Genomic DNA, 14,865 nt, shown 5'->3' with positions numbered 1-14,865 from the left:
CAGTAGGCATGTCCCTTAGTCTCACCAAGCCTCAGCCTGCTGTCTCTCCAACAGGCAAGAGGATGCTTACCATGCAGGGTGGTATGAGGAGTGAGTGAGATGTATTCTCAGTTGCAAAGCCATGTAAATATAAGATATTACTTCCACCTTTTAATTTTTCGCAGGGCCTGTTCTTGGTTGAGAGCTCTTAGGATGAAAAATAATTGAACAGAGTGGAAATTGTGCATATGGAAATTGCATGGCCCTAAAATTAGAGGCACCGTTAACAATAAAATGATGGACCAGATCTCAGCAAATGTGTCTGGGAGCACATAACATCCCTAGCAGAGTTTACTAAATGAGGTCAGGAGACGGAGAGAAGTGCTCAGTGGAGAAGACGTTATTTTGATGGAATGCTTTTGGGGTGCCAGCCTCCTCTCCCAGGCAGGGCGGACCTGGTGGAACTATGGATTACCTCGTGGCAGGCAAGGCTGTTCTTTAAAAGCTGATGGCAACGCGAACCTGGAGTTTTAGGTTAACTCTTTGCATCTCAAGCCTTCTCACATCCAGTATTAAGTGAAGAGCAAATGAACCTTTTTATATAAAAACATCATGGACTACTGCATGACCACAGGCTTTTACACACTCATTGATTTAATACTGGAGGTCGTGGTGATTGCAGCCTGGGGATTCGTGTCTTCTTTCCTATATTCAGCAAACATGGATGCATATCTTAGTGTTCCATGGCTTGGGAAAACACTGGGCTGAGTCCACCCCATGTCAGAGGAGCCAAGCCAGACACTTGCTTTCTTCCTGCAGGCTGACATTCCACGTTTTTGTCCTAGTCTTTCCACCAGGGCCCTCTGCCCCTGCTATACCCTGCCCGTTGCTAGTCCTTTGCCCTTCATGCCTTCACACCTGCTGTTGGATTGCTGTCCCCATCATCCCTGCTGGGCTCACTCCTGTAACTCCTTTGAGCTCCCCTGAGACGCTCCCTTCTCTAGGAAATCTCCCCTGGTAAATCTCAAACTGAAAAGGGGGATATCTGGGAGGGGTCCCAGAACAAGCAGGGGTAAGATCCAAAATATTCAATAATTGGCCTCAATTGGCCTAAGGGCTGGGGCAGGGGTGGGGGCTATTTGCTGGGCTGGGAATTAACCCTTTAGTTTCTGGATGATGGGGAAGGGCAAGGGCATCTGGGGTGGCGGGAAGGAACAGGATGGGATGCAAGGAGGGCACCTTGTGCGACTGCCTTTTCACCATTGGGTAGAGCAGTGTTTCAATCTGTTAGCAAATGGTACAGCCCTGCCATTGCAGCCCAGCCCTGCCCTGGTTGGATGTCAGCCCTCTGGACTGCAAGGCCCTTAACCTGGCTGGACCCAGGGCAGCCTCAAGGACTTTGTGAACAGTAACACACTACAGCCTCAGCACCTCCCAATTTCTGCTCCTTTTTCTCCAGTCAGGTCTCAAATTTCTAGGAGTAAGAACATTATTAGCTTGGCTCAGACCAGGGATCTGGCCTCAGACTAGTCAGCTATGGCCAGAAAGTCCCTGGACACCACAAGGCCTCTAGGTCCACCCCAGCTTCTGGCTCTTCCCACAAGGAAGGCCCATTGTGCTTCCTGGCACTTTGTAGCTTGCTGCCCCCAGCATGGAGGTTTCTGCCCTCCCCAGACCATGAGATCCTCGAGGGCGCTGGGCCTTCCTCCTCCCTGTGCCTGGCATTTAATAGTTGTTGGACTGGGTTTGCTGCAGACTGAATTCAGGACCTCAGTGAGAATCACAGGTCCTGACTACCTATCAGGTTCTCTTATCATGTACCTTGGCCACAGAATCCCTGAGGCCTTGACAGTCAGTCCTTGTGACCTATTTGATGATGGGCAGGTCACTTAGCCTCTCTGGGCCTCTGTACTCCATTCTGGAACATGGGATAATAGTACCTCTCTGTTGGCAGCCTTGTGAAGGCTAAGTAAGATGAGGGAGTAAAGAAAGCACTTAGCCTGTCCAGATTGAAAGCTCCTTAACTGGTAAAGTATCACTTACTGCAGCAGCCTGGAGGCCTTGTGAGGCCCGACCTCTTTCCTCTTTCTGTAGGGGATGTGGTCACAAGACCAGGACAGGTCCCAGACCCCTTATCCTGCCATAGCAGTGGCACGTCCTCTGATGGGGCCATTCCTGGACCTCATATTTGAGAGGCTCAGTCCCTGGGGAATAGTGGTACTGGCTTCTTCTGCCCTCATTTTCCTTTGCCTCAATCTTATGGCCTGGTTTTATTTTATTGAACGTTCTGTATTTTTATGAGCTACCGTAAAGTTCTTCATGGGAAAAGGTGGTATATGTATGTTTTATTAATGAATGTCATATAATTAATTCCGTCTTTTAAAAAAAATGTTTATGAGAAACATGGACTTAAAGAATAAGAGCCAGCAGGAATCCCAGTGAAGTAGATCCACTTTGGATGGCTGAATCCCTTGGGACTGTGGGATCTGGGTCATTGGCAGTGTCTGCTGCCTTCCCAGGTGCTATTTCAACTTCATAAATTATTAATCTTATGAGTTCCTACTCAGTGTACACCACAAAAAACAATAGTGGTGAGCCCTGGAGTGCCCGTTCCTCTAGTCCAGTGGAAGGGAATATTTGGGCCAGCAGGTGGAGTGAACTTAATCAAGCAGGAGCCAGTTGTCTCTACGAGTCGGTTGCTTCAGTGTTTCCATCAACAATGAGGCATTCCACAGCTTTCCAGGTTTTTGTGGTGGAAGCTGCCTCTCCTTGAATGCCACGTGCCTCACGAGAAGTGTGCACTTGGCACCCTTGCAGCACTTCATTCAGCCAGGAATAAGGCTGTTAGCTATGGATATGCCATGCTTAGTAAACACCTTTTACTGTGAGTTGAGTCACCTTTTCTAGATCCAAAGAAGAAAAAAATATTCACTTCAGCCTGTATTTATTCAACACGCTTTATTTTTAAGCTCCAATCATGTGCCGGGTACTGTCAGGCTTCTGGAGATTCTGGGAGAAAGGCTGTCCCTGCCCTCAGGGAGCCCCCTAACCTCTACAAAGACAGGCCTGATGCCTGGTGTGTGATAAGCACTCAGGGAATGCTAGCCAACAGAACAGCTGTGATAGCAGGAAGAAGAGGAAGAAGAGGAAGACAAAGCAGAAGTGGAAGCAGTTTGGGAACCCCTCTTGTAGGACATGAATCAGAAGAGAGGCAGTCTGACTCAACCTGGGGCAGGGAGGAGGGAGGTGGGATGGCAGATCAGGGAAGACCATCCAGAGAAAGGGACCCAAAAGGTGTGCAGGAGCAAGTCAGTAGAAAGTGATGGTAAACAGACACTTGGGCAGTGAGAACTGCTTGTGCAAAGGTGTGGGGTTGTGGATGGCTAGGCTCATAGGGGCCCTTGAAGTTGGTTTTACAGGGCTTGAGCATGGAGTGGAGATGTGGATGGGACCTGGATCATCTGGTGCATGAGGGGTGGAGGTGAGTGGAAACTAGGTCATCTGCCAAGCTAAGCAGTGTGGACTCCAGGCCTGGAAGGCCAGCAGTGAGGGAGCTGCGAAGAACTTCAAGCCATGTAGTGAAGTGATGAAACTATGAAGACTCTGGCAGCCATAACATGGAGGTTGTATGGGAAGCTAGTGGTGGTGATTCCATTATTACAGTGATAGTGATTCAGGAGAAAGATGTCATGTAGCACAAAGCCCAAGTCTTTATAACGGCCGACAGAGCCTTGCAGGGTCTTACTCCACCTTTTACTGTCTGAACTCATCTGTCTTCCCCCTCACTCACCGTGCTGCAAGCCCCTCTGCTCCTTGCTGTTTTTCAGACACACCATGCAGACTGTGGCTGCCTCAGGGCTTGTGACTCACGTTCATCTCTAGAAGGCTATTCCCCCAGATAGATTTATGGACAGTTTTTTCACTTACTTCAAATGTGACCTTCTCAGTGAGGCCTCCTCAGAACACTCCAGTTAAAATTACAGTGTCCTCCTCCCTCCACCCTAGTATCCCGGATCCCCATTACCCTGCTCTTCATTCTTATAGCATATGGTACCTTCTAAACTTACATACACACACTTATGGTGTTCAGCATATATTGTCTGTTTCCCCATGCTAGAATGTAAGCTTCTGGAAGGCAGTGACTTTTGTTTGTTTTGTTTACTGCTGTATCCCAGTACCTGGCACGTGGTTAGAGCTCAATTAGTATTTGTTGAATGAATAAATGTTGGAGGCCGGAACTCAGGGAGTGGCAGCAGAGATACAATAAGCAGAGAGGGGTATATATGACAGTTATGAGATGGGATCAGTAGGAGTTGGTGACATGTTAGACAGGGAATGAGAGGGAGAGTGGGATTGTGTCCAGGTTCCTGATTGGGTGCCCTCCCTGGATTAGGGAACACAGAAGAAGGAAGTACCAGAAAGGAGTTATGAATTTCAGTGCTAAGTTTGAGCTGTTATCACACATTCAAGTGACAATTTCTAGCAGGTAGCAGGCTGTATAGTTTTGGGCCAAGGAGCATTGTCTTGCTGGGAAGTAGAGGTTTAATGGAGAGTCTTCTGCATGTAGATGGCAGTTGAAGCTATGGGTTTAGAGTACATCCCATAGAATGAGGAAAGGGCCGGAAAAAGAGTCCCAGAAGACACTAACATTTAATAGGCACAGAGAGAAAAGAGGATCCCAGGAGGAGATGTTGAAGGAACAGACTGAGAGAAGGCAAGACAGTAAGTGTCATGTAAGCCAAGGAAGGAGAGGGTTTCAAGGAGCAAGAGGCATTTAAACATGTTAAGTAAAGCAAAAAGGTCTGGAAAACTAATGACCAAGAAAAGTACATTGGGCTTGTCTTTTCAGAATTTCATTTTATTAATAATATGAAAGAATAATGTCTTTAATTGGCATACATTTTAAAATGTATGGCATCAGTTCATTCCAAGTTCCCAGCCATGTAAGCTCTTTTGAATTGTGTTTTCTGGTAACAGTTTTACTGGTCTCTTTACTGGTTCTCTGCTTGTCTTAACATTCTTTGCAGAACTCAGTAATTGCTCAAATTATAGCCAACGCACAATAAATTTTCTCATGTGTATGTAAATTAACCTCAGGGTTCTGCTGTGAGCTTCACGGTATAAATAGGTGTGAGCACTGCATATAAAAATGCCAATAAGAACTCCAAGGTGAATGATTTGGAGGCTTTAGTAACACTTTTGATTCTTTCACTTTTCAGCGTGAAAGCAGATTTCCAATGAGGCCACAATAATGAGTTTTTGCTGAAGAAAAATTTATCCTCACAGATATAATAATTGCTATATCGGTCAGGGTAAGACTAGGTTGTTATAACAAAGAGATCCAAGAATCCATTATCCTTAATAACAAAGCAGTATATCTCTTCCTTGTGTGAAGGTAGGAGGTGAGTATTCCAGGTTGTGAGTCTCGGCTCCACAAGTTCATTCAGGGCCACAGTTCCTTCCAGGTTGCCCCACATCCCCCAGGGATATCTTCATGGGTTGCTGCCATGCCTGAAGGAATAGGATGTGAAGGGGAAATGACAATGGCCTTAAAGCCTAAACCCAGAAGTAGCAAGCATCCTTCCACTCCTCTGGTGAATACTTAGTCATGTGGCTCTACCTAACTGCCAGGACCTTGGAAATGGGATCTAACCAAGTTCCCAGGAAGAAGAGAATAGATTTTAGCATACAACTAGAAGTCTCAACCTCAACAGCATTTATGTTTCATATTTCCACAAGAATCTGAATATTTTAATAAACACTATGATAAACATGCCACATTCATTGCTACAGATTTTGGGGAGATTGATCTTCTCACAGAACATCTAAGGATAGACACCTCACAGTTGCATTCATTAACTTGTATTTTTGCAGTATCTACCATGTGCTGGGTACACTCTAGGCTCTGTGGACGGAGCAGTGGACTGGGCAGGCAGGGCCTGGTCAGTCACATCCAGGACAGGTCCAGGGACTCAGGTTACCTGGTCCTCTTCCCATCACAAGGGGCCAGCCAACTGTCATCTGTTCTCCATGTGAAGTTTTTCTTCCATGAATCTTCATCTTTCCATAAAGAAAAGTTTTAATGAATACAGTTAGATATCAAAGAATTATTAAGTACTCAGGTGCCCTGAGGCCTCAGGACATCTCAGCAAACACTTTCAAGGGTGCAATTCCATTTCTAAAACTGTCTGCAAAGCTTTCTCGGATCTTCAGAAATCACCAACCCTAAATAAAGGCCTGGAACAGAACATTTGACTCTTGTTGACAGACAGCCTGTTGTATATGTGGATTCATATTGGTGGCCTCATTGTCAGACTGGAAATTTTATTTCCCAGTTTGCAAACATTTATGTGTTGTAGCCTCAGGCAAAATCACATACCCTCTGCTTTTATAGAAAGACAATTCCCTGCAGCAATCCAAGGTGATTTATTAGACTATACTGCATGTCAGGATTAGCATTCTCTAAATTTATAACATTTTTTAAAAGATGGCCCCTTTTTTTTTAGCTTCATGTTTTTGAAAGATAATAAAACCATTTTGGCATCCATTTAAAAAGCATGGCCACAGTTAATTGGGCTTTTAGACAGCAGGGGTCTGCATTAGGACAATTTATCTTGGCTTCTTTTAATGCTGATTTTTATGCAGTTTAGTTGTGAATGACACTTCTGTTCAGCTGGAAAATGCATGTGTATTTATTGATCATTTCATTATTCAGAGAAAATGTATATATATTCATAGGTCATTTCACTATTCAGGAAAAAAAATTGTATATGCATAGGTCATTTCATTATTTAGGGAAATTATGTATTAGTAATTAGAAAGATGGATGACATCTTGACTTACCACAGGTACTTCGAGGCAGCAATACAAAGAATGTTTCAGTCTAGACTTGATAATCATTTTTAGATATTCATTGCCATGCCCACAGTAAATGAGATTTTATATGTGCATAATGCATGGTAAACTGTAGAGGGCTATAGAGATCCCAGTTATCTTAAACAACCTTAAAATTTTTTCTTGAAGCGAGATTTACCAGAGGTCAGATAAGTTAAGGATTAAGAGTTAGCCAGGTGAAGGCTGGGGTAGGATTTTCCAAGAGGAAGGGACAGCATGTGGAAAGGCATGGTGGTGTCAACGAGCAAGGGGATGCAATTCCATTTCTAAAACTCTCTGCAAAGCTTTCTCTGTGTGGCCAGAGTATGTATTCAAGTGGAGTGGGCAGGGTGAGGGATCCTTCACAGGAGTCACTGGAAGGGTAGTAACAGTATCCAAGTTGCCCTTTAAGTTGATCCCTCTGGCTGTAGAGAATGAAAGATCCAGGGGCAAGATTAAAATGCAGGAAGGCCCATTAGGAGCCCGTTGGCATCCAGATAAAAGCTGCCTAAGGCCAGAGCCCAGGTAGTGGCTACAAAGATGAAGAAGAAAGGGAAAGGGATACATCAGAGGGAAATATCCGTAGGACTGGGAGGCAGATGGCATGTGGTGGGCAGGGGAGTGTGTGACTGCTGGACGTGTGTTGGTGGCCCTCCTGAAGAGGGGAGCACAGGCCATGGCACAGTTTAGGAACAAGATGGTAGGGGACAGAGAGGAATCCCACAGTGCCAAGAGTGATGTCGGTTCAGCAGAGTTAGGGACCCAAGCTCAAAGTTCTTACTGAGTGGCAATTTTATGTGTGGGTGTTAGTGGTCAAGTGTTAATGAAATTGGAATTTAAAAGTGATTGGGCCAATATCTGTAACCGTGGGCAAAACAAGTGACACACACTTGAGGTTTTTCTTGCTGAGGTTGGAAACTGTTATACTTTTACAGGAAAGGTAGACTTTTTCGGAGCACTCTGACCACTAATTCTCTGTGTTGTCTCTTTAGGAAACCATATCATCCTAAACTGGAAGCTTTCGTAAGTCACATGTCAAAAGGAGCTGGAACCTCTTTCGAAAGTCCCTTATACTCCCTGCCTCTTTACCCCAACCACCCACTGTGTGAGATGGGAGAGCTCACGCAGACAGGTACGTGTGGCAGCCATTCGCTCGTTCACTCTCCCTCCACTCCTAGATTTGGTGCACCGTGGGACCAAACCCTCCTGTGTAAGGCCGTCAGGTGCTGAGGGACTCAGAGGGGTGCATAAGGACTGGCTCCCACCTAAAGGGCCTCAGGGTGCACCTGGGTAGCTAATTAAACAGATGATTTCTAAAATTTAAAAATAACTTTGTTTCTTATTATAAAAGCAGTACATATTCACGGAAGAGAAATTAGGGAACACAGCTAAGGAAAAGAAGAAACATTTAAAACACCCATAAAATTAGACCCTTGGTAATCTTTTTTTTTCCTGTGTGTATGCACACAAACACACACACACACACAGGGGTATCTTACAAAACATAATATTTTGTAACCACTTTTTAATTAAAAATATATCATAATAATCTTTCCCTATCGATAAACATTATCTACAACATTATTTCTGATGACTGTATATTATTCCCCTATAGATGGGCCATAATTTATTTAACCAACCCCTTTGTTCTTAGATACTTCAAACAAAACACCAAATAGATTTTGCTGTACAAGATTTCAGGGAGAAAAAATGTTGAGCACATCCCCACTGAGTTTGCTTTGCTGAGTTTATTCCTCACAAAGGCCCATCTTTCCCCAGGCAGCCTTGCGTTATCCGTTCATAGTCAAGGTAGGTTGGTGAGTTCACTCTAGAGTCACCTTTACTGGGGAGGGAAGAACACTGGTCCCCAAGAGGTTCCACTTTCCCAGATCTGTGGACTGGGACCCCAAAGGACCTTTGTTTGGCTAGCGCAGCCTTCGTTGGCGGAATCAGGAAGACCTATGGGCCTTGTTCTGTTTACGTGTACCACCAGCATCTCACGTCCTCAATGTTGGTGGAAGGAAGATCTCTGCCCCATAGTTGGCCCTGTTGGGTTTCACCATATGTTGAAAACTACTGTCATTGGGTGACAGACTTGACGGGGGACAAGCAGAACGTTCTGGGGAACCGATTTTATTAAAATCCTTTGGTAACTGGTTCCACATGCACAAGCTCTGCATTTGTTTAGACCAGGGGTTCTCGTCCTACCAGATCCAGCACCCCCTTTTTATAACAAGTATTTTGTGATGCTCCCATAACTATCCAGAAGTTAAAATATAATATAACCTTCCTATCTACATAATTTTTAAATCATTTGTATCAGGAGCCCTAACTATAGTACACATAGAGGAGAAACAAAAAGAAGCTAATCTATTATATAATTCTATGCATTTCAATATAAATGTTTGATCACAACACATTAGAAAGTATAATGAAGTAATCAAATGCATGCACCTAAATGTAGAATCACTGTGACTGTGGCAGCTACAATCTGTGGCAGACTGACTGAGAGATAATGTATTGATGACCCTAATACTACACATCAGGACATGATTTTTCTGGCAAATCCTGAACAAAACAAAGTACAGACTTCCCTTAATTTACCCTGCATTTCTGGAAAATTCAGTGGATGTTAATATCATGCAAAAAAGTTTTGTGTTTTATGTAAAACAGTTTTTCAACAGAGGTTTCAAACAGGATTTTCACCTGTAGGAATGTCTCATGGTACATTCAAAAGTCATGTGGAACAGAGATGTGTTGTTCCTTGTGGAATGTCTAGCCTCCTGCTCCTTACCCACTAGGTGCCAGGAAAACCCCTCCCCACATTATGACCACCCAACCCCCAACCGCCCCACCACCACCACCTTCTACTCCCAGGGCAGTTATCATGCTTGCCAAGAACCACTGGTAGTCTCTGGTTGCAAGTAATAGAAATCAACTTAAACAAAAAGGGGAAAATTGTTATAAGGTATGACAGACAATAATGTGCCCAGGACCCCAGAGACTAGAACCCGGAATAAAAAAAAGCTGTCTTGTCCCTGCCTCTCTCAGTGGATTTGCCTTGTGCTTGTCAGTAAAGCGATGGTCCTAGTCACATCCAGAGGTGAACATGCAAGTCCAAATTCCTAGGAGAGAGGATCTGATAGGGTCGTCTAGGGTCAGCGTCCATCGGTGCTAGCTAAGGGAGCATGACTGTGCCGAGGGCAATAGGGGCCCAGCTTCCAGATCCAGGGTTTGCTCCCTGAGAAGGCGGTGGGGGGTGGTTCTCACGCACTTAGAGGCAATCATTTATTTGGACCTTTCTTCTCAACTGATCTATTGATATCAAATCATTCTCTAAATGAGTATTACTCTAGAAATAATTTTGCAGAACTGTGTGCCTCTGTTCCCTCGTTCTCTTTTAATGGTCACTTTTGTCTTCTATTTTAAATGTCATTAGAGATGCATAACTGTTATAACACTTATTTGTAATTGACACCCTTATGGCCCCCCACCATAACTACGTAAGACTGATAATTTGTACTTACTCAGTGCGAAATGCTTTGGTGGCTGCTGAGCGTCTGGGTGGGTGGCATGGCCAGATGAATGAGACCTTCTGCCTGTCCTAAAGAAGCCCGCAGCTGCAGTGGGGTAGCACACATGGAGACAGCTAACTGTAATGCTGGAAGCTGCAGGGTCTTACAGAAGGAACACATGCCTTGGAGTCAGACTGACCTGTAAAACAGGGCCAATAGTTATCTTTCATGATTTGTCTCTTTTTTGCAAATCATTTTGGAAATGCTAAGACCTGTCCCAGCCCAGATCCCTGAGAGGGTTCTGCTCTCAATACCCTTCCTTCAGAGTAAGACCCACCCAGACATCTTTTGTGTTTTTTCCCTTCCTGGGCCAATACCTTTCCCTCTGTCTCATGCATTTCTGTCTTAAGTTGTCTCATCTTTGCAGTGGAACTTTTCAAACCTTTTGGGGACATCTGAAAAAATGATATTATTGATCATAGGGCCTGTGTGGTTCATGTTCTCAGAGAATTCAGATAGGTACTGAGATTGTGCCTGCCCCCTTACATCCTGCTGGCTGGGGGGTGAAGTTGATTTTATCTTGAATTGGCTTCTCCTGCATGGAGATAAGCTTTTAAATTTTTTTTTTAAAAAAAGATCATATATTATACTGTGGTAGTTAAAAACTAAAACAATATTGAAAGGTAAACTGAAAATTCTTGCTCCCACCCTTGTTCTATCCACCCCATTTCTGTGCCCCTGTTATCCCCAGGTAACTATTGAGGTTGATTTCTTGGGAATCCTTCCCGAGTTTCTTTATAAGCAACTGCAAATACAGATTCTTGTTTTTTTCCCTCTTTCCTATTTAAATGGAACATATGAAACATGCTGCTCTACATCTTATTTTTTTAAAGTAATATATCTGGGAGATTGTTCCACATCAGCACAGAGAGGGCATCCTTGTTGATGAGATCCTCTAAAGTCCGGCAGGAGTAGACAGAAAGTACCCAGCAGTTTAGCAGAGAGCCCTGTGTTGGGCAGAGTAGGAAAGATGGGGTCAAGACAGCAACTTCCCAGCAGTGAGGGAAGCAGCAGACAAGCAAGGTCACTTCTCTCTGCATGACTGATCTCACTGAGTCTGCTCTTCCTGTACAGAGGGCATGTTGTGTCCCTGAGCCAGGAGGGAGAAAGCTTTCCTTAAGCCCATGCCAGTGACAGCCTGGACATTCACCGGCTGGGTGATTCCTACCCTCGGAGTCTGGCCAGTCACAACGCCTTCTCCAGGCAAGGGGCCAGTCAAGAGAGAAGGAGGGAGGGAGCAAGGCAGATGGTCCTTGTGTTCCCTAGAGAGGCCGTGGCTCCAGAAGATAGGACCCCACTCTGCTCTCCCCTTTATGGATATCCTGGAGAGGCTTTCTTCACCAGTTGTCATGAAACCCAGTTCTGTAGCTTCCACACACTCCTCTACAACCTCCCAGAGTTGGATACTGACTCAACCCCGCTTTGTGATTCCTTTTCCTAAGTTAGTAGTAAGGAAAGCTGTGTGTCACCCTGTGTTTCAGGAGTCGTGCAGCATTTGCAGAATGGTCACCTGCTGAGGGACATCTATCTAAAGAAGCATAAACTCCTGCCGAGTGACTGGTCCACAGACCACCTTTACTTAGAGACCACTGGGAAAAGCCGGACTCTACAAAGTGGGCTGGCCCTGCTTTACGGCTTTCTTCCAGATTTTGACTGGAAGAATATTTATTTCAGGCACCAGCCGAGTGCTCTATTCTGCTCTGGAAACTGCTATTGCCCCGCAAGAAATCAGTATCTGGAAAAAGAGCAGCGTCGTCAATACCTCCTACGTTTAAAAAACAGCCAGCTGGAGAGGACTTATGGGGAAATGGCCAGGATTGTGGACATCCCCACCAAACAGCTCCGGGCTGCGAACCCCATCGACTCCATGCTCTGCCACTTCTGCCACAACATCAGCTTCCCGTGCACCAGAAACGGCTGTATTGACATGGAGCACTTCAAAGTGATCAAGACACATCAGATAGAGGATGAGAGAGAGAGGCGGGAGAAGAAACTGTATCTTGGGTATGCGCTACTGGGCTCCCACCCCATCCTGAATCAAACCGTTGACCGGATGCAGCGTACCGCGGAAGGCAGGAAAGAAGAGATTTTCGCCCTGTACTCTGCCCACGATGTCACTCTGTCACCAGTTCTCAGTGCCTTGGGCCTGACAGAAGCCAGGTTCCCAAGGTTTGCAGCCAGGTTGATCTTTGAGCTCTGGCAAGACAGAGAAAAACCCAGTGAGCATTCTGTCCGGATTCTTTATAATGGTGTGGATGTCACATTCCATACCTCTTTTTGTCAGGAGTACCACAAACGTTTTCCCAAACCCATGTGCCCCCTTGAAAACTTTACTCGCTTTGTCAAAAGGGACATGTTTACGGCCCTGGGTAGCAGTAGTACTAATTATTATGATGCATGTCACAGGGAAGGACTCTAAAAGGCACACAGTACAGTGCTTATAAAATCTACGCCAGTCCAGAAGGGATGGAAAAAGTCCCCTTCTAGTTCTTTCCATTGAAGGGTACATGACTATTGATTTTTAAAGGCTAGAAATCCTGTTTGGGAGTCAGATGGATGGTTTGGGTTGAAGAATAAGTACGTTGCAATTTGGTACGTGAGTTACTTGGTACACATTAGCCAGTTCACAGAGAAAGGAAGGTACTTTATCATAAGCAGACTTGACTTAGAATGCCAAAGTTGCCATCCAAATGTGCATTCTTTTGGCCTATCAGGGTACTGTATGATGGAACCAGCAAATCTCAGCCAAAATTTTCTTAGTCCTGCACAGTCTTGCCTTGGCCATGATCAGTGAAAAATTTCCTCAAGTGATTTATCTAAAACAGGGGTCATGAAACTTCTTCTGTAAAGGGCCAGATAGTAGATATTTTAATAGATTTTCCAGGCCAAGAGACCACCTCCAGTCTTATAACTACCCAACTCTGCTGTTGTAGTGCAAATGCAACCATAGACAGTACTTAAATAAGTGAGCATGGCTGTGTCTGCAGGCAGTACTAAACAGGTGGCAGGCAGATTTGGTCCATGGGCTGTGATTTGCCCACCCCTGGTCTAAAAACCAGTCTCTAATATAGTTGCACTTTCAGCACTTTGAGAACTGATTGAATACCAAGAGTTATTCAGTGGTGCCTCTGGTAACTTCTGCTAGAAACACAGAATTTGGTCTGCATCTGACATTTTCACAAAACTTGGGGGGCGGGGATGGGGATAAACATTGAATCAGAATGAATCATAGAAAAAGCTATTAGAATAATACTTGATGTTCATAATGATTGTGGTACAAGGTAGTTTTAAGTATGTTTTAAATATTTGTCTGCTGTAGTCTATTTGCTGTACATGCTGAGTTTTTTGTATTCCATTTAGTATTTTTATAGTCTAGGAAAATATTTTCTAAGACCAGTTTTAGACATACTCTTACTTGTATAGTAATATTCGATTTACCAGATCTGCTTGGTGGTCAGAAGTGGGACAGAAGCTGAATTCAGGCGCTTTTTCCCTATAAAACTAATTATGGCTCATTTCCTTTGACAAACCATAGAATTGGATCAATTTTTAAACCATTCTCATCAGTTTCAAACAGTAAATTCTGATTGATTTTTAAATAAGTTTTTGAAAGAGCTTTGTTACTAGATGGTTAAATAATCTTTATAAGGTATTTTATATATTAGAAGCAATTATAATTCAGTCTGTGATTTCTGAACTAATGGTGCTAGTTCTAGGCGAAGAAATGTAAAGTGCAAGTGAGATTCTCCAGTGTCACTAGCATTCCAGCCTCTTCACTTTGTTTTTGTTCAGTGTTGCATTTGAATATGTCTGTTTCTATAAATAAATTTTTGAAGAATACTGTGCTGTACAACTGATGATTTGTACCTGTAAGTCACTCTACTTCTTTTCAAATGAAATTCAAGATTTTTGAAATTTATCTTAACTTTTATTCTTTTATTGCCAAAAATCATGGGTTATCTCTGTTATATTTTAAGCCTAATGATTTTTTCCCCACCCACTCATAGCATATCCTAATTAGAACTGCTAAGCCCAGTGTGAAGTTATAAAAATAAAAGTGAGTCAGAAGAGTTTTTAAAAAAAGCAACTATCATGTATTTTGGTAAAAGCAAATCTTTTGGATAAGAGCCAACACTGAAGTATAGATATAGGTTGTGCCTCCCCAGACACTGGATATGCACAACATTAAGTTATCTTTCTTGATATTTATCAAGTTACTGAGATGTTTCATTCAGTAAACGAACACTGAACACTGGGCTGAGATTAATATGCATAGTCCTTGGTTTCCGGGCAATGCTAATGGCCTAATTCATGACAGGTGTGGGTATATATGTGTTTATATTTAGCTTTCCTGTTTTTCTGATTAAAATTAAGACTTGCACACTGGAAAATAAATAATACTGACAAATGTCAAAAGGGAAGTTCTCTAACCCCACCT

The 14,865-nt window shown here is 43.8% G+C and overlaps 1 protein-coding gene across 7 annotated transcripts in view; it reads left to right on the top strand.

The window, feature by feature from the left end:
- Positions 1-14,267, top strand: part of PXYLP1 (2-phosphoxylose phosphatase 1) — a 75,795-nt gene extending 61,528 nt beyond the window's left edge. For all 7 annotated transcript variants that reach the window (XM_037843810.1, XM_037843833.1, XM_037843791.1 and 4 more), the window contains 2 exons: positions 7,845-7,984; positions 11,909-14,267. In XM_037843810.1, the coding sequence (XP_037699738.1) occupies positions 7,845-7,984; positions 11,909-12,846 (1,078 nt within the window). In that variant the 3' untranslated portion in view covers positions 12,847-14,267. The remainder of the gene's footprint in view (positions 1-7,844; positions 7,985-11,908) is intronic.
- Positions 14,268-14,865: the final 598 nt, after the last annotated feature.

The sequence above is a fragment of the Choloepus didactylus genome, chromosome 1 (assembly GCF_015220235.1).
Source record: "Choloepus didactylus isolate mChoDid1 chromosome 1, mChoDid1.pri, whole genome shotgun sequence".
Taxonomy (NCBI): Eukaryota; Metazoa; Chordata; class Mammalia; order Pilosa; family Megalonychidae; genus Choloepus; species Choloepus didactylus.
The sequence above is the reverse complement of the archived record's forward strand: the minus strand, read 5'-3'. Positions and strand labels throughout refer to the sequence as shown.